Raw genomic sequence first — 18,950 nt, 5'->3', positions numbered from 1 at the left:
CCACTGTTTTCTGTATTTGATGTTTTTTTCTTTCTTGTTTTACTTTCTCGTTTAGCTGAAGTACGTTCTTGAGTACTTCCCCAGAAAAACTACATGAGAGGTAAACTTTCAATGCTGTATTTTGCCCTCACTTTTGATTGATGGTTTGACTGCATACAGAATTTAAATTTATTTTCCCTCAAAACATTAAAGACATTGATCTATTGACTTTAAGCATCCATTGTTGCTAATAAGACATCTGAGGCCAGTTTGATTCTCATTTCTTTATAGCTAACTTGGTTTTTTTTCGTTTTGTTCTTGTTTTTTGGGTTTTTTTGGGGTTTTTTGGCTTTGTTAGTTTTCTTCCCTGGAAGCTTATAGTATATTCTCTTTAACTTTGATGTACTAAAATTTTGTAAGGCTGTGTCTGGGTTGGATTTTTTTTTTCATCTGTTGTGCTGGGTACTCTTGGATCCGTTTGATTTACAGTCTTATGTCCTTCTTCCACTCTGTACGTTTCTTCTGTTATTTCTTTGATAATTCCCTTCCCTCCTTTTCCTTGATTTCCTCTCACTGGAAATCCTATTAGTTGTAAGACTTCCTAGATTGATCCCGTGTGCAGCTTCTGTTCTCTCACTTTTCCCATCTACGTCTTTTCTTCCTACCCTCTGGGAGGTTGTCTTAACTTTGTCTTCCAGACCTTCTAGTGAAGGTTTTAATTTGGCAATCATATTTTTAATTTTCTTCCCTCTGTTTCTCTGATTATTTCATTTTCATAGCATCTTGCTCTTGCTTTACAGAGGCCAAATTGGGTTGACTTTCTCTGACCACTAATTAGAATTGTTTTAAAAATTATCTCGTGACCCTTAAATGATCTCATTTCCTCTGGGGTCTGGTTCTGGTTGTTTATTTTGGTCATTCCTTTTCAGGTTGCTGGTTTTCCCTTAATGTCTGGTGAATGTTAGCTCATTTGTATTTAAAAATGAAGAACCAGGCTGGTAGTCTAGTGAGCTGATTGATGTGGATTTCATCCGCTACCCATGGATAGGTCTGTTTCCACAATATGCTCCTCTCCTGGGTCGGTAGCTGTCCTGGTGCCATGTGGATGGGGAGAGGGGCTGGCTGGCTAGCCTTGCCTGAGTGTGCTGTTCGACTGGCACTCTGGAGCCCGCACACTCTCCAGTCCCCTATAGCTCATAGACCACATCTGGCCGGCTTCTTTTTGTATGCCCTACGAGCTAAGAACAGTTTTTACACTTTTAAAGAGTTGTATAAAAAAAAGAAAAGAAAACTAAGAAGAATATGAAAAAAAGACTATATGTTGCCTGCAATGCCTGAAATATTTACTATCAAACTTTTACAGAAAAGTTTCCCAACCCCTGCTCCAGTCCGTGGTTTAATATCTTTGGAGGACAGCCCTCCTATATTTTCACCTGGCATTGAGTGCCTGCCCCTAGGATGAGGGTATGGCAATGGATGGAGCCCTTTAGTTGATCCCAGTTTCCAGCTTCATTTCCCTTCCTGTCCTCTCTACCTGCTTATTTGGAGCCCAGATCTTCTCCTGGGTTCCCTTGGCAATGCTGGCAGTCACCTCCACATAGCCCATCGGACACTCCAGGCTGCAGCTTCCCTCTGTGTTGTCTCATCCATTCACACGCTGCCTTCCACTTCCTAACTTTGGTAAATGAATTGCAGTCTCTTATTGTCTGCTGCTTCCCTAGTCTCCTTCCCATCACTATTATGGGTTTGTTCCCCTTTATACCTCATTTCTGTCATTACAGTGGGTTTTTGAAACAGTCTAAGAGTCGCCATTAACTAGGAGTTGGGGGCCTTCCGCGTATGTCTAGATATGCTGGGTGGGGGCTTTTTAGGTGTAGGTAGCTTAGACCATGAAGAAGTTACCCCATTGAGGCCACACTCAGATAGAGCTTGTGTTGGTGAGCTGCAAAAAACACCTGTTTCTCCCAAACTTTTGTGCATAGAGACATTCCCAGATGCTTATGCACAGTGGGTGGGGGTGTAAACTAGACATGGCCAGATCCGTAAGATTGTAAAACCTGTGTCCCTTTGACCTAGCATTTCCACTTTCAGGTATCTGACTTAGACAGTTGCTCGTACATGTGCACAAAGAGATGTAAGAATGTTCATTGTAGCATCATTTGTGATAGAAAGAAATAAAAACAGAAACAACCTAAGTTACCCGGTGTAGGGGATTAATAAGGCATGGTGCGTGCATAGCGTGGGCTACTACACAGTTATTACAAAGGCGGAAGAAGATCTGTGTGGACGGTTGTGGGAGATCTTAGAGGTCACAGATAACCCATAAAGGATCATCCCACTTGTGCTCAAAAAAAGGACCTTTATGTAGCTATGTTCATATATATGTCAACTCATTAAAGAAAAGACTGGAGTAATGAACACCCAACTGTTATTCATGTTTACTTCAATGAAAAGGATTGGAGGTTAGACTTCTGAATTATTTGAGAATACATTCCTGTGCTGCTTGGATAGATAGATGTTTTTGAGGCTGTTAACCTCATCACCAAACAAAGAAAAAATAGAAGCAGATCAAAAGATTAGCCTGAATTGGGGCCTCCGGCTGCTTCCTTACCTCGCAGCTTGAATGACCCTTGTCATCAACAAGTATATACTGCATACCCCCAAGATACATGGACCCCAACTCTGGTGATTTACACCTAACTATGGAGACATGCCTGCGAGATGCTTTTGAAGAGCACACGGCTGTGGAGGGGTGCACACTGGGAGCTGGCGGGTTGGAGTGTGCAGAGGTGGCTCCTCCCACACTTGCAGGCATGGTAGCCTCCTGTGATAGGCTGGACTTGGTGATGGGAGAGTGGGAGGTAGAAGAGGTATTCCAGGTGAGGGCAACAGTGTAGACAGAGCTGTAGAGTGGGCTCCTAGCGTTAGCTGGGCTTTGAAATGGGGCTTTATGAATGGGGCAGGGGAAAAGCTGAGTGAGCCCACGGGAGTCTCTCTTTACTCCTTTGGTTTCATCAATTGAGACCACCTAAAGATGGCAGATTTCTGTCTGCTTTTCTCCCTGGGTGCTTCAGAGCTCATGATGCAAGCGAGCCAGGGCCCCCTCTCAGGCTTGGAAGGACAGTGGAATAACAAGCAGAAGTTTTGAGATGGAACGGTCCCTACCATCTGAGTCAAATTCTTGACCCAGAATCTGTGTTCTACCTTTCTCTTTGCTGTCTGATTGGCCCATGCTTTCCTTCCCCTGTCAGCTCAGCTCAGAGAGCCCTTGACCATCTCCCTGCCACCATCTCTTCCCTGCCACCATCTCTTCCCTTCACCAGCTGAGAGCATAGGCCCTCTGTTCAATTCTCTATTTAGACTCGTGGCTTCCATGAGGCCAAGAGAAGCCATTGCATTCAGAGCCTATGCAGAAGTGAATTGAGATATAGCCACCACCATGAGACTAACGTTCTCTCTCACTCTCTCTCTCAATTGGGGGAAGGTCCCAAGACTGTGGCAGTCTTAAGGCTCGAGTCAGCAGAAAAGTCAACTTACTTAGGACCAGCAGGCAAAGGCGGATTACCCACAGGAAAGCTGGTTCCACTTCCATCGCTTGGCTCCAGCTGTGGCTGCCAGCCTGTGGCAGCCTGGTTCTGTTGTCCACTTCTGATCTATACTTCTTAGTGAGTGGTGACCTAGAATTCCTGTCGTCCTGGGCTCCTCTCAGTAGGGGATGTGTTCTGTGCCTTTGGCCTTCTCCTCCCTTCTCACCCACGTGCACAGTATGGCAGTGTCCACTGATGTGACACTGTGACTTGCTACCTGTGCCAAGTGAGAATCAAGGAACCAGAGAGAATTAAGGAAGTACGTTTAGACAGGAAGTTGAGAGAGGCCATATTTTGGAACTCTGAATGTTCAGTCTAATAGCTCTTGTAGTGTGGTCTGCTCAGCCCCAGAATAGTTTCTTCCTGTGTGGCGGGAAGTGGGGGTCTCGTAGCTCTGAGGCCAGGACTGTCAGTCAGCATCTTCATTATGTCATTAGATATCAGCTCTCAATTCTTCTGTTCAAATGGAACTTTGTGGAGTGCTGTAAGCCCCACAGCCGTCTACAGCAGTAGTTCCCATTCCTAAAGAACCACCTCCTATATGACATTCCAGAGGCTGCCCCAGCCACCCTTGGGGCTGTGTTCAGAGTTAGTGAATTTGCTTGTGGGGCATCGAGTCCTATCATACTCCCCTCGTCTCCCTCCTGGGCCTCAGGACTGAGGAGAGGGAGGAAAGGAGCTGTCAGATCCAGGATCTTGCTAAAATCAGCATCTGCCTCTTCTCTGTGCTTTAATAGCAACTCTGTGCTTTCGTTGAGACAGGTAATTAGTGGTTTGGAGGTTTGCTGTGGAGTGGTTGAAGCTTCCAGCAGGATCGTGACCACACCCTTTGGCCCTGTTTATCCTTGATCTGAAGGTCCCTTCAGGCCTGCACTTGAGTGCTTCCAGCATCCCTGCAGTGCGGGACACTGAACGCCCCGCCCTGGGCCTACGACTGGAGCACGACTACCTCCTCTCCAGCCTCTGGCCTGCTCTCTCTGGTCCCCACAAAGCCAGGGCTGAGGAGGCTGTCGCCTAGCCAGGGGAGACCCCCCACCAGCCTCCCTCCCTTGCCAGCCTTTCTCTGGGAGTTCGTCTTTTGAGGGAGTGCCTTGCCCATCTCACCGTCTCTGGGTCATCTCACCTGTCCCCTGGGTGGCTCTGGTTGGCTCTTGTGGTGGGGAGGTGGGGGATGGGCTTCACACTCAGATCATGCTTTGCTGTTGCTTCTCCCCTGGGCATGCACATCTGGGTCAAATAAGTTGAAACTGGCTCATCCTAATGAAGGGAGAGCAAAAGCCACAGTCTGAGCCATAGAAATGACCTCATCGTGTAGAAGTCGTCAGCCACGGCTGGAAAGCAGTCTTGTTTGAACATGTGTATGGGAAGGAGAGCAGACTGTCTGTGGTTTGCATTTTCATGTTTCATGCGCAGCAGCATTTTCCTGGGGATTTGGCTAAGCTGGCTTTGGCAGAGAGTGAGAGAGGCAGCTGCTCTTTCCTCGGCATGGCCTGCCTCCCACTTCTGAGAGCAGTTGGGCGTTCGTCTCTGGTTGGGGGACGAGGTGGCTTTATTTATTGGAGAAGGCCTTTCAGGAGACCCTAAGGGTCTTGACAGGCAGGACAGAGCTGTCCTAGCCAGGGGCACCCCAGCCTGCTCATCTGAGCTGCAGAGCACAGGAACATGTGTGCACCAGGCCGCTGTCCATCTGGGATGCATTGAGATGACCGTTCCCACTGCCAAAACTTCCCTGTAGATAGAGAGCTGCTGCCCCAAGCTGCACAAGGCCTGCGGCACCACCACAAGGCCCCTGGTCTGGGACCTCCACCCCAGGCCACCTTCCCCACAATCCAGCACTGTCACATTTGTTGAGGGGCAGGGGTTGGTACCACACATGTAAGTGGAAATAGACATTGTTCCCTGTTGCGAGCAGGATCGTCTTCAGTCCCTCTGTGCTCCCCTCCAGAGTCTGTTCTAGCCCAGCGCCTGGCTGCGGTGTACCCTGGGGATACTGGTGTTCCACCGCCCATCAGACAGCGGTCAGAGTTGAGGGGAGCATGCCTCTACTTCCCTGCCCTCCCCAGGGAGCATTGCTTCCAGCATCGAGCATCAGTGTTACTGGGCTTTGCACGCTCCCCGTCTGCAGCCCCAGTCGCTCTGGCACCTCATTATGCCCTTTGGTTTTGCTGACAGCTGTTTATGTGTCTCTGGGAGGGGTTGGAACTAATCATGTTTCTCCCCTCTGATGGGGCTGCTTTTTGGAGAACATGGCTGCAGCACAGGTTTCTAAAAAAAGGCCTGAAAGAGAATGGCCCTGTGGAATTGGGAAAACAATATTGCTTAGAGCAGCCAGACTGTTTGGCTTCAAATCTCAGCTCCACACTTACTAGCTATGTGACCTTGGGCAAATTACTTAACCTCTCTGGAGCTCAGTTTTAAGGGGTGGCTTATTTTTCTGTTGTTTTTTTTTTAATTTTTTAATTTTATTTATTTATTTTTCCCCCAAAGCCCCAGTAGATAGTTGTATGTCATAGCTGCACATCCTTCTAGTTGCTGTATGTGGGACATGGCCTCAGCATGGCCGGAGAAGCGGTGCGTTGGTGTGTGCCCGAGGTCTGAACCCGGGCCGCCAGCAGCGGAGCGCTCACACTTAACCGCTAAGCCACGGGGCCAGCCCCTATGTTTCTGTTTTTAATGTATTTGTTACATAAGTGATCCGTAAATACCCCCCAAAAAAACAATTTAAAAAATTACAGTTAGGGGCCGGTCTCATGGTGTAGCTGTTAAGTGTGCATGCTCTGCTGCTGGCAGCCCGGGTTCAGATCTCGGGCGCACCAACGCCCTGCTTGTCAGGCCATGCTGTGGCGGCATCCCACATAAAGTGGAGGAAGATTGGCACGGATGTTAGCTCAGAGCCAGTCTCTCTCAGCAAAAAGAGGAGGGTTGGCAACAGATGTTAGCTCAGGGCTGATCTTCCTCACAAAAACAAAACAAAACAAACAAAAAAAATTGCAATTAAATGTAACCACCATCCAGAAATAAGCATCTTGGAATATGTCCTGAATTTCAGACTTTTTTCTCTGTGCTTATGTGTATGCAATTTTGCATGCACATGCTCTTTTAAAAATAAAATGGCATAATATATATTCTATTCTATAGATTGTATTGTGAGGGCCTAATATGTGTCAGGTGCTGTTTTAGGCACTGCACACACAGTATTCAAAACAAAGTCTCTGCTCTCAAGGAGCTTACGTCCAGTTGGAGGAGATGGACCATCAATAACAAATAGGTCAAGTGGCAATAAACAGCTAAGGAGAAAAATAAGGCATTGTAGGGGAGACAGAAGGACAGGGACGTGGGCTTCCAGTTAAAAGGGGGCAGTTTGCCCACCTGCTTCCTTTAAAACCCTCACTAAAAATGACATTAAAGGAATTACATTTAAAAAAAATTATCCCATAAGGGCTAGAGGAAGGGAGAGGAGACAAACCTAGGAAGCGAAGGAAGGAGGAGGAGAAGTAACTGACTTAACAGATCTGAGACCGAGAGACCTGAGCACACAGAGGGGGAGATCTGAGCGGCAGTTGCTACAAACCCCTTTCCCACCTCACAGAACTGCTGACTGCTCCTTCCAGAGATGGAGTCTCTGGAGAGGTTAAAAGAGAGGGTAGAGATTCTAGGTGCAGTGGAGGGTGGGGTCATGGTACTGAAATGTAGAGGAGTTAAGTGGAAGTTCACATGGTCAGTGTTGAGATGACCTCATGCCCCCCACCTACCCTCGCTGCTTCTCTTCTCATCACTCAGCATGCTGTCAGCCAGGCTTAATACCTCCACGTGTGAAATTGGAAGGATCATCTAGGGACAATCTGACCAGCCCAAGAGAAAAGACCTAAACTCTTAGGGGTTCCGTCATGCAAAGGAATAGCCCAATCATCCTAAAATGAAGCTCCAAGTGAACACACCTATGTCCACGGAGCTTCCCATCAGCTTTTTAGTGCTCTGCTCTGAAATATGTGTGAGTGCACAGGCCAGGGTAACCAGACTTTTTTTTTTTTTTTTTGGTGAGGAAGATCAGCCCTAAGCTAACATCCGTGCTAATCCTCCTCTTTTTGCTGAGGAAGACCGGCTCTAAGCTAACATCTATTGCCAATCCTCCTCCTTTTTTTTTTCCCCCAAAGCCCCAGTAGATAGTTGTATGTCATAGTTGCACATCCTTCTAGTTGCTGTATGTGGGATGCGGCCTCAGCATGGCCGGAGAAGCGGTGCGTCGGTGCGTGCCCGGGATCCGAACCCGGGCTGCCAGTAGCGGAGCGAGCGCACTTAACTGCTAAGCCACGGGGCCGGCTCAGGGTAACCAGACTTTTGAGTGAAGCCTCAGTTGAAAAAGAAAGAAAGAAACTTGAAGGAGAGAGAAACTATACAGGGAGAAGAAATTTTCAAAAACTGTCTTAATCTCAGGTATTATGTTATCAAATGATAAGATGAAGAACAAGGTACTGTTAATAAAGAATTTTTTTAAAACTCTTGGAAATTAAAAATATAGCACAAATGAAAAATTCAGTAGAAGATGAAGTTGAAGAAAACTTCCTTCAAAGTAGAGCAGAAAGACATAGAGATGGAAAATGGGAGAGAAAAAAAAACTAGAAGATGAATCGAAGAAGTTAAATGTCCAAATAGATGTTCCAGAAAGAAAGGGCAGAGAAAATGGGGAAGAAAATGATCCAAGAAATAAGACAGTTTCCCAGGAGTGAAGAACACGATTTTCGAGATTGGAAGGGTCCAATGATTACCTAGCTCAGTGGGTGAAAATAAACCTGCTCCAAGTCCCATCAACACAATCAGGACATTGGGGACAGCAAGGAAAAAGTAGGTTAGTACAAAGTCTTGGGGATCAGAATGACCTCAGACTTCTCGACAGCGGTATTGCAATCCCGAAGATCATAGAGCAATGCTTTCAGATTTTGAGGATCATTGCTTTCCATCCTGGAATTCTTTAGCCAAACTCTTAATTAAGTGTGACAGAAGAATAAAGACATTTTCAGATGTTTCAAGTCTCTATCTCCCTTGCACCATATCTCTGGAAGCAACTTGAGTTTGTGCTTTAGCACTGTGGTTCTTGATATATGATCCCTTGACCAGAGGTAGCAACTGCACCTGGGAACTCGTTAGAAATGCAGATTCTCCAGCCTCACCACAGATGTCCTGAGCCAGGTGGTTCCGATGCACAGTCAAGTTTGAGAACCACTGCTTTAGCAAAATAAGGACATAAACGTGAAAGACGAAGATAATGGATCTGGGAAACAAGGTGCCCAGCACGAGAGAGAGGGAGAAGGAGTCCCCAGGATGATAGTGCCCAGAGCTCCCAGGGCACAGCTCTGCGGAGGGCACCTGCTGGAGCGGGTCAGAGGCTCCAGCAAGACACTGGATGGGCTTTGGAGAGGTTTGAGATTGTTTGGAGCTGTTTTTTTTAAGAATGCCAGTAGGGGCGGCCCGGATTCGGATCCCGGGCGCGCACCGACACACCGCTTGTCCGGCCATGCTGAGGCTGCGTCCCACATACAGCAACTAGAAGGATGTGCAACTATGACATACAGCTATCTACTGGGGCGTTGGGGAAAAAAAGGAGGAGGATTGGCAATAGATGTTAGCTCAGAGCTGGCCGTCCTCAGAAAAAAGAGGAGGATTAGCATGGGTGTTAGCTCAGGGCTGATCTTCCTCACAAAAAAAAAAAAAAAAAAAAGCCAGTAGGAGAGCAGAGTCAGGGAGTTCCTTGTTCCTTCTCTAGCCACAAGGAAAAGCTTTTGGGCAGGGAGGTGCCAGGTACTGCTCACCCTGGGCAGGTGGCCCCCTTAAGTCAACTTGCTAAACAGGTTGGCAGAGAGGGCACCAGTTGAGTTGTCGAGCTTCATCTGCTGTCACCATGGGGCCGCGGCTTTAGCCCAGCGCTGAGCCAGGTGGAGCTGTGTGACTGAGGGCACCACCGTTTCCTCGTGTGTGAAATGGGGATTATAATAATACCCAGCTCACATTGGTTGTGAGGAGTAAATGAGTTAATATACATAGAGGGTTTAGAACAGTACATACCTGTTAGCAATTAGTGCTGAGGGTCCAGAGGATATCAGCACCTTTTTTTTTTTCAAATGGAGATGATAATGTAGTCCTTTCTTGCCTTTTTTTTTTTTAAGGAAGAGTGGCCCTGCGGTAACATCTGTTGCCAATCTTCCTCTTTTTTCTTTTTTCTCCCCAAAGCCCCAGCATGTAGTTGTGTATCATAGTTGTAGAGTTGTAGCTCTTCTATGTGGGACACTGCCTCAGCATGCCTTGATGAGTGGTGAGTAGGTCCGTGCCCAGGATCCGAACTGGGGAACTCCAGGCCACCGAAGCAGGACGCACGAACTTAACAGCTATGCCACTGGGCCAGCCCCTCAACACCTTTTTTTTTTTTTTTACTTTTTATTGTGAAAAAAAATTTCAGCCCTACAGAAAAGTTGTAAAAATAGTACAAAGAACTCCCTTATAAAAGCCTTTCACCTACTGTTAACATTTTGCCACATTTGCTTTTTCTCTCTCCACATATACATTGAAAAGTAAGTTACAGGCATCATAACCCTTCATTGCTAAGCTCTTCGGAGTGTGTCTTCTAGGAACCCGAGTAAAATGACCAATTTTAGGAAATTTCACATTTATACAAAACTATTATGTAACGTAGAGACCATTGTTAAATTTTACCAGTTGTTTCAATGCCGTCTTTCGAGCAAGACTCCTGTCCCTCATCCAGGATCCCGTCCAGTGCTGCATGTCCTTTGATCTGGAGCAGTCCCTCGGCCTTTCTTTATCTTTCTAACTGACACTTTTGAAGAGTCGTAAAGCCACTTGTTCTGTGGAATGTCCCTGGATCTAGTTTTGCTGATATTTCCTGTAATTGGATTTAGGGTATGCCTTTTTTGGCTAGGATACCATAGCAGGTTCCTCAGGAGGCACATGATATCAGTTTGTCCCGTTAGGAGTGATGTTAACCCTGATCACTTAATGTTTTCCCTTTGTGATTAATAAGTAATCTCTGGAGAGATATTTTTGAGTCTGTGCGTGGGTATCCTGTTTCCCAACATCTTTTCACCCGATGGTTTGAGCATTTGTTGGGCATTGACTCTTGACCAAAATCCTTGCGGAGTTCAGTTGCAGGTCATTTAGATAAGCACCAGAGTTCACTTTTGGCTGCCAGTGAGAAACTTGGCATTGGGAAATACGTTGATTTTTGGTAGAGAGGTTTTATTCCATTTGGGACAAAAATGCTCTTCCTGGGGTTAAAGTCTGAAAAGGCCGGATTCATTTAAACATTTGTTCAGTAAATATTTGTTGAGTGCTTACTATAGGCCAAATGCTGTTGCAGGTGCTGGGGATAAAATGATAAATTAAAAAAAGGTAGACCAGGGGCCGGCCCCGTGGCTTAGCGGTTAAGTGCACGTGCTCTGCTACTGGTGGCCTGGGTTCAGATTCTGGGCGTGCACCGATGCACTGCTTGTCTGGCCATGCTGAGGCGGCGTCCCACAAACAGCAACTAGAAGGATGTGCAACTATGACATACAACTATCTACTGGGGCTTTGGGGAGAAAAAGGGGAAAAAATAAATGTTTAAAAAAAAAAAAAAGACAATGTCCCTGTCCTCCTGGAAGGTACATTCCAGTGGGAGAATCAGACAGTAACTCTGTGTTCTATTGTCTGGTGGTGATGGGGGAAAAAAAGCAAGCCAGAAGGAGACAGGGTGATGAGGTTAAGGGGCACCCTTTTAGCCAGGGCTGTCTGTGAGCTCAGGAGCTGACCTCTGGGCAGAGACCTGGATGATGCAAGGGAGCACCCATGACTGAGATGGGAGGCCCACCTGGCAGTGGGAGCAGTGGGTGTGAAGCTTGATGTGAGTTAGTGGAAGTGTAAGGAGATCAGTGTGGCGGGAGCAGAGACATCAGGAGGAGAACGGCGGTAAATGAAGATGGAGGGGGGGTCGGGGTGTGATGACGGAGGGCCATGGAGACCATGGTGGAAAGCGAGTGAAGCAGTCCAGCCCCTACCCCTGACGCCAGCATGTGAGGGCCGGCCTGCCCCTGGCCAGGGCTTCCAGTGGTGGTTTGACAGAGAGTGGGCCCCTAGGAATGATTGGCTCTGAGGGGGTCCTGAGTGCAGCAGTGGGGTTTCTGCATCTGGGCAGGAGTTTCTCAGGAAGGGAAGAAGGACAGCAGGAAGTTAGCAGTTCTAAAACACCTTTTTATTTTTTCCCTGCTGCTGACGGGGAAGGCAGGAGGGGGCTGGCCTGGTGAGGTGCCTGTTTCCTCAGCACCCTGGGTGGCTGGGGCAGTCTTTGACAAGCCTTGGCAGACAGGGGCCTACTCGCAGGCCCACCGGCTCTCTGATCTGGAACAGCCAGGGAGCCCCAGACTGTGTGCCCAGGGCTGTGTGTCCGTTGCCAGCAGGGCTAGGCTGTTCTCCAGTGTCAGCTCTCCCTTTGTCCCCAGCCCATCTCCCCAACACTGAGGGAGCTCCGTTGCTCACGGCTTTCCCCCCACTGCCCAGCCCAGGCAACCGAAGTAACGACGACACAGCAAGAATAAGAGGCAGTATTGGAGGAGCACTTCTGTGTCGGGGGCACTTTGTGAATGCTTCCCATCTACTGCTCATTGACTTCTCACAACAGCCCTGTAAGGTAGGTCACCTGCCCAAGGTTGCACAGCTGCTAAGTGCAGGGCCAGGATTTGACGCCAGGGTGATTGGTGCGAGAATCTCTGCTCTTCTCCACCAGGCTACACGGCAGATATGGTGAGATTTTCCTGGAGCCCACTGCAAGGGCCAAGGCAGTGCTGTTCAGTTGATTTCGGGCAGTCTCCTGCTTCTTGAGGTCTTGGTGTGCTGACCTCTGACCCCTGGCCTGTAAGTCTGGGCTGTCAGAGAGTGGTGGGAGTGAGAAGTGAGGAACTGCTTTTGCTGCTGCCCAGAGGGTTGTGAGGAGGCCTTTGTGCCTCCCTGTCAGGGTCGGATCCGGAGATTCACAGGAAGTGGGCTGACATTTACTTAGCGCCTCCAGTGGTCCAGATAGCATGTGTTGTTTAATGTTAGCAAAACTCAAATTTTATGACTACCCTTTAACAGATAAGGAACCTGAGACTCTGAAAGGTTAAATAACACGCCCATGGTCGCACAGCCAGTAAGGGGAGAGTCACACATCAGCTTGGGTCCAGAGCCCGTGTCTTCATGCCATGCTGCCAGAGCTGATGGACCAGGGGCCTGTGATCCTCACCAGAAGTCATGTGCTTGGTATAGCCCCTTTGGACGTCCCTCTGGACTGTTGGAAGATGAGACTGGGCCTTTAGGCAGGTGTTGAAAGAGCATCAACTTTGGGGTGAGAAGACTCCGATTCCAGTCTTGCCTCTGCCACATTTCAGTGGGTTGCTGCACAAGTCTCGAGTCCCTGCGAAAGTCTCGACGCCCCTGTGAAATGGGGAGTAAAATCACCTCTGTCCATGGGGGCCGGCCTGGTGGCATAGTAGTTAAGTCCGTGTGCTCCACTTCGGCGGCCCGGGTTTTGCAGGCTCGGATCCTGGGCACGGACCTACACACCACTCATCAAGCCCTGCTGTGGTGGCATCCGACATACAAAATAGAGGAAGATGGGCACAGATGTTAGCTCAGGGCTAATCTTCCTCAGCAAAAAAAAAAAAAAAAAATCACTTCTAGCCTCAGACCAAGTCTGAAAGTATAGGTTGCTGGTTCTTAGCTGGGTCTTGAAGTACATAGGTGAGTATGAAAATTTCCTAGAGTGTTAAAATGCCCCAGCAGGGCTTCTCTCGCAGGTTTCCCTGGGAGAACACATCTGATTCTGGAGTCAGGGAGGACGTGGGTCTTTTGAGAAACATCCCAACTGATTTTAAAACACCATTTACCTTTCCTGCCCTTAAGATCGATGTTGAGGGGCCAGCCCGGTGGCATAGTGGTTAAGTTTGCGCGTTCCGCTTCAGCGGCCCGGGGTTCACAGGTTCAGATCCCGGGCACAGACCTATACAGTGCTCATCAAGCCATGCTGTGGAGGCATCCCACGGATGTTAGTGGAGGAAGACTGGCACAGATGTTAGCTCAGGGACAATCTTCCTCAAGCAAAAAAAAAAAAAGATTGATGTTAAAGCGCTCTGTATAAACGTTAAGGTCATGATAACAGTTGTAGCAGATGTTATTAGAAATAGGGAAAAGGACTTCACCAGAAGCAGGTGGTATCGGACTGGGACCCTAACCTAGAGTCTGTTTAGAAAAACTGCAAGATTTCCTTCTGATGAAAACAGTGGTTCTCAGCCTGGGGCAGTTTTATCCCCCAGGGAACATCTGGCAATGTCTGGAGACATTTTTGGTTGTCACAACTGGAGAAAGGGTTTTACTGGCATCTGGTAGAAGCCTGCGATGTTGCTAAACATCCTGCAGTGCACAGGACGGCCCCCACAACAAAGTGTTGTCTAGTCTAAAGTGCTAACGGTGCCAAGGTTGAGAAACCCTGGTTTAAAATAGCCAGGACTTACGTAGTATTTACCACTTGTCAGACATCGTTCTCAGTGCTTCACAGGTATTAGCTTGCTTAATCCTCCCAACCCTATGACAGAGGGGCTATTATTATCCTTGGGCGACAGATGGGGCAGTAGGGACATGGGGAGGTGAAATAACTGGAATGGGGTCAAGGACCCACTTGAGGTGAGGAGGGAGCAGGTGGGGCCAGGACTTGAAATCAGACAGTTGGGCTCCAGTGTCCATGTCTTTAGCCACTGTGCCACGCTGTGCTGCTGTGCGTTAAGGGAAGCTACTTGGCTTTAAACTGGATTTTCAGCTTTGGCTCCAGAAAGCCACATAGGTAGAAATGTGGTATGTGAGAAGAGTCGGAAACTTCATTCCTGTGTGTAGAAAACAGGGAAGGGCTAGGGTTAGGGTGATGAGGGGCCCAGTGACCCATCAGTGAAAACCTTGTGTTTTCTGGATTCTGAGTGTGGCTCAGCTCATGAATTTAATGGCACGAGGTGCCTCGTGGGCAGAGATCACAAGTGAATATAACCTCTTAGCCTTTGGTTCCCTTTGTTAGGGAATCAAAGGTGGGGCAAGGCTCATCTCCCTTCTGTGGTACCTGTGGGGACTCAAGTGTGACAGGACTCTGTAGAGAGTGGGCCTAACTTTGCAGGCCGTGTTGTGTCGTTGCAGATGTAAAGACAACTGTGGTTTACCCTGCCACAGAGAAGCACCTGCAGAAGTACGTGCGCCGGGACCTCCACCTGGTGCGAGAGACAGGAGATGATTACAAGAACATCACCTTACCCCACCTGGAGTCCCAGAGCCTCAGCATCCAGGTGACTGGCCACCGCTTCTCGGACTGGCCCCAAGAGGTCAGACATGGAGTGCTGTCCCTGTGGCCAGTGTATCTTTCTTAAGCATCTCTCCAGGGGCCAGCACTGTTCCACAGGCCATGGGGATACACAGAGAGCACAGTGGAATCCCTGCCTTCATGGAGCTCACCACCTTGTGTGGGAGTCAGACAGCACACAAATATATAAGTACACAAGACATGAGATCATGAGGGCTGTGGAGAAGAATAAGCGGGATAAGTGGGGTGAGTTCGTCACTGTTTTATAGAGGATGGTCAGAGAAGGCTTCATTGATATGGGAATTGACCTGATCTGGGGCATGGACTGAGGCTCTCTGGGAATCTCAAAGCAACCCAGTCCATTAGAAGAATTTGTATGTACTCTACAGTAGCCCCAGTACAGTCTCAGAATGGCTGTGCCCTTGCCAGGGGTCTGTCAAGGGGTAGACTGGTGCCAGTTTAGGCCCGCCCCAGTCCAGACTCTTATTCCTGGTTTCACCTGCAGCAAACCAGCCTCCAGGAGTCAAGTCCCAGAGTAAAAAACTTCCCCTTCACTTGTTCCCCCTTGCATTCATTCCATAGAGGGTGGAACCCTATTGTTCTTGGGGGTTGGTGCAGGGCCTCTTCTCTTAGGGGCTATATTTCTGACTTGGCAGCTTCTTCGAGTGTCTTCAGCCGCTGGGCCATATGCAAGGCCATTTAGCTAAGAGATCCCAACTCCTCCTTGGGTCTCTACCCAGCACCAGCCAGATCTTCTGCCTGGAATTGGCCCCGGGTGAATGCTCAGAGTTAAATATGATGGATGAGCTGTTTCCTTGCTCACTCACTGGCTTTCACTGTCTCCATCTCTGTATCACTCACTCTTGTTCTCTTTGAGCAATTCTCACTTACTCTCCCCAACATGCAGGTTACAATGGTGGAGGGTGTTCTAATATGGGAAACTCAGCCATTTCTCCCAGACCCAGGAGAAGGGAGGGTGTCCTGGGTGTAAGGGGCACTACGAGGTGAATTGTACTTGAGAAGAGTAAGGAAAGGGAGGTTGACAGGGCCCATGGGAGGCCTTGTGTGCCAACAGCTCTCTTTCCTGTTGGGGAAGACCCAGCCCGGCCACTGGCCATGGTCACCTGTGCAGTATTTGCACAAGGCTCCTCTGGTGCAAACTGGCTTGATTTTTTTTTTTTTTAAGGAAATCCCAGCATTTGCTCTGTCTTCTAAGTAGAAAAGAAATATGTTTCCATCTTCCTAGACAGCTTCTGCTGTTCAGGGTTGTGGAGAGATGTGGAATATACGTTCTGCACATACGTGAGAGTGAAGAGAGGAGACCCTTAATACAGTTGATGTGAGTCATATACTGTATATGCCTTCTTATACACCGTTATGTAGTTCCTCTTGGAAAATAATACAACAAAAACGCCACTGCTCTACCAACTTCTGTTTGACATGAGCATTCATGTATTCTTTTTTTTAAAATTTTATTTCTTTATTTTTTTCCCTCAAAGCCCCAGTAGATAGTTGCATGTCATAGCTGCACATCCCTCTAGTTGCTGTACGTGGGGCGCAGCCTCAGCATGGCCAGAGAAGCGGTGCATCGGTGTGCGCCTGGGATCCAAACCTGGGCCGCCAGCAGCGGAGCGCGTGCACTTAACTGCTAAGCCACAGGGCCGGCCCTCATGTATTCTTTCTTGGCTACTTCCAGCAAGTTTACAAGCCCTCAGCTCAACTGGCAACAGTCATTATCTTTATTGAGCATCTACTGTGTACAAGGCCCTGTGCTAGGCTCTAGAGGGTTACCAAGAAAAATGTTGATGATGCCCGACAGTCTTGTAGGGAAGATAGACATGTAGTCTGACAATTGCAGTGTAATGAGATAAGCACTTTAGTGGTCTGTATATGAGGTACAGTAGTGACCCAAAGAGGGAGTGAGTGATCAGCTCAGACAGTGGGGGGCTTCACAGAGGAGGGGATCCTCCAGTTGGGTCTTAAGGGACAAATAGATGTTTACCAGGTTAATAGGGCAGAGTAGGGTATTTCAGGCAGAGAGAAGAGCAAGTACAGAGGCATAGAGGGCTGGAATCATTTGATGCACTTGGGGAGCTGTTAGGATCAACAGGAGATGACAGGAGAAGGCAGACAGGGGCCAGGAGGCAGTATGTGCACTTTGTCTAGGAAACCAGAAGTTCCCAAACTGTGCTGATCATCAAGATTGCCTGGTGAGATTTTTAAAAATATACAGCATGGGGCCCTACTCCATCTCTGCTGAATCAGAATGTTCAGGGAGTGGAGCTAAGAAATCTGCATTTAAAAAAAAATATCTATTTCTAATGATCATTGGATTTGAGAACGATTGCCGTAGGCAGTGAGGGTCCTGTCAACGATTTTAAGCATGTGATGAGATCGGATTTTTTTTTTTTTTTTTTTTCTGAGGAAGATCAGCCCTGAGCTAACATCTGTCGCCAGTCCTCCTCTTTTTGCTGAGGAAGAATGGCCCTGGGCTAACATCCGTGCCCATCTTCCTCCACTTTATATGGGACGCCGCCACAGCATGGCTTGACAAGCAATGCTTCCGTGCGTGCCCAGGATCCGAACCCCAGGCCGCAGAGGAGCGCGCGTGATCAGATTTAAAGAATCAGTTGGAGTGCGGTGAGAGGAAGCAGGAAGACTCTGAACCCAGGCAGAGGCAGTGGGGAAGGCTTCTGTAGCAACGTAAGAGGTAGGGCTCAGGAAATGGTGGATTTGGAGGTGAGGAAGGGTCTGGGATGACCCCAGGTCTAGCTTGGGCAGTGAGTAGATGGATAGTAGGATCATTAACCAGGACGGGGGACGTGGACAGCGGAGAGGGTTTATGTGGAAGACGTTTCAGTTTGGGACTTAGCGAGCATCACTAGGTGTGGGAACTGCCATAAGCATTTGACGAGCATCACCTCACTGAATCTTCACAACAGCCCCTTGGAGATGGGCTTCAAAGCCAGGAGGTCTGGCCCAGCGTCTGTGCTCTTAGCCCACTACCCTATTTGGCTCCTCAGATTTGAGGTACTTGTAATTTCCCAGTAACAAATGCAGTGGGATGTCTGGATCTGGAGCGTTAGAGATCATCAGGCTAAAAACGTCCATTTGCGAGTTGTCAAATCAAGGCTTTAGCACCAGCCCAGCGTTTGGATTCCTATTCTGCCGACTCAGAGCGGTGTGACATTGTCTTTCACTTCTGAGCCCCAGTCTGGAAAATGCAGCTAATACTACCCCCCTCCTAAGGTCCAGGTGAGAATTGAAAGAATGTATCGTGTCAGTGTTGTTGCCAGCGCAGACTAGGTGCGGGAATGGTAGCTGCCGTTATGCAGACACTGGGAGCGGTTCCAGAGAACTGGCTGGGAGAGTGCAGGACTAGGACACCTGGGAAGCAGGGGCAGGTGAAGGGTGGCCAGAGGAGACGGGCCAGCAGGTGGGTGAGCAGCAAAGCAGGAGGAGAGTGAACAGGGAGTGAGATTCCCAAAGGAGGTGAGGGCATCCAGAGGGAGTTGCTAGTGTCACCTACTGCAAGGAGGTCATGCCAGGTGTGTTGCAGAGATGTCGGTGCCCACCCACAGCCCCGATATCAGCAAGGCTGGTCGAGTCCTCCAGGCTTGCTTTCAGATGGTGTCACTCCCCATTACACAACCCCCTATGATTCATGTGAATTGTGTTCCCTTGTTCTCCCTTCCTTATCTGGACTTCTGGTCTGAGACTTCATGTGGATTCGGGTCCCTCCTGCTCTCGTGGGCCTTCCCTACATGGCCTGGAGCATTGGCTCTGATGCCAGACTCTGGGTTGGAATTGTGTGAACTTCCTCACGCCTGCTTTTTCCTCACCTGCAGAATGAGGTACTAACAGCAGAGTTGCCGTGAGAGTTAATCCCATGAGGTACGTAGAGCAGCACTGGGCTCGTCACCATCGTGCCTTCCTAGTGGTCACTCGCCCCTGCAGCCTCGTGCTTGGTTCTCCCTTGCCCTTTAGTTGGCACTGCCTCCTTTGCTCTCATCCTTTTTCTCTTTTTT

General features: G+C 48.5%; 1 protein-coding gene across 3 annotated transcripts in view; it reads left to right on the top strand.

The window, feature by feature from the left end:
• The window catches only part of DCPS (decapping enzyme, scavenger), a 38,241-nt gene that overhangs the window by 9,802 nt on the left and 9,489 nt on the right, over positions 1 to 18,950 (top strand). For 2 of the 3 annotated variants that reach the window (XM_058544838.1, XM_058544837.1), the window contains exon 3: positions 14,763 to 14,908. In XM_058544838.1, the coding sequence (XP_058400821.1) occupies positions 14,763 to 14,908 (146 nt within the window). Of the gene's footprint in view, positions 1 to 14,762; positions 14,945 to 18,950 lie in introns of all 3 variants that reach the window. The other variant, XM_058544836.1, reaches the window with a different exon arrangement.

This window comes from Diceros bicornis, chromosome 7 (assembly GCF_020826845.1).
Source record: "Diceros bicornis minor isolate mBicDic1 chromosome 7, mDicBic1.mat.cur, whole genome shotgun sequence".
Lineage (NCBI taxonomy): Eukaryota > Metazoa > Chordata > Mammalia > Perissodactyla > Rhinocerotidae > Diceros > Diceros bicornis.
Note: the sequence above shows the minus strand (reverse complement) of the source record. Positions and strands in the feature narration are given on the sequence as shown.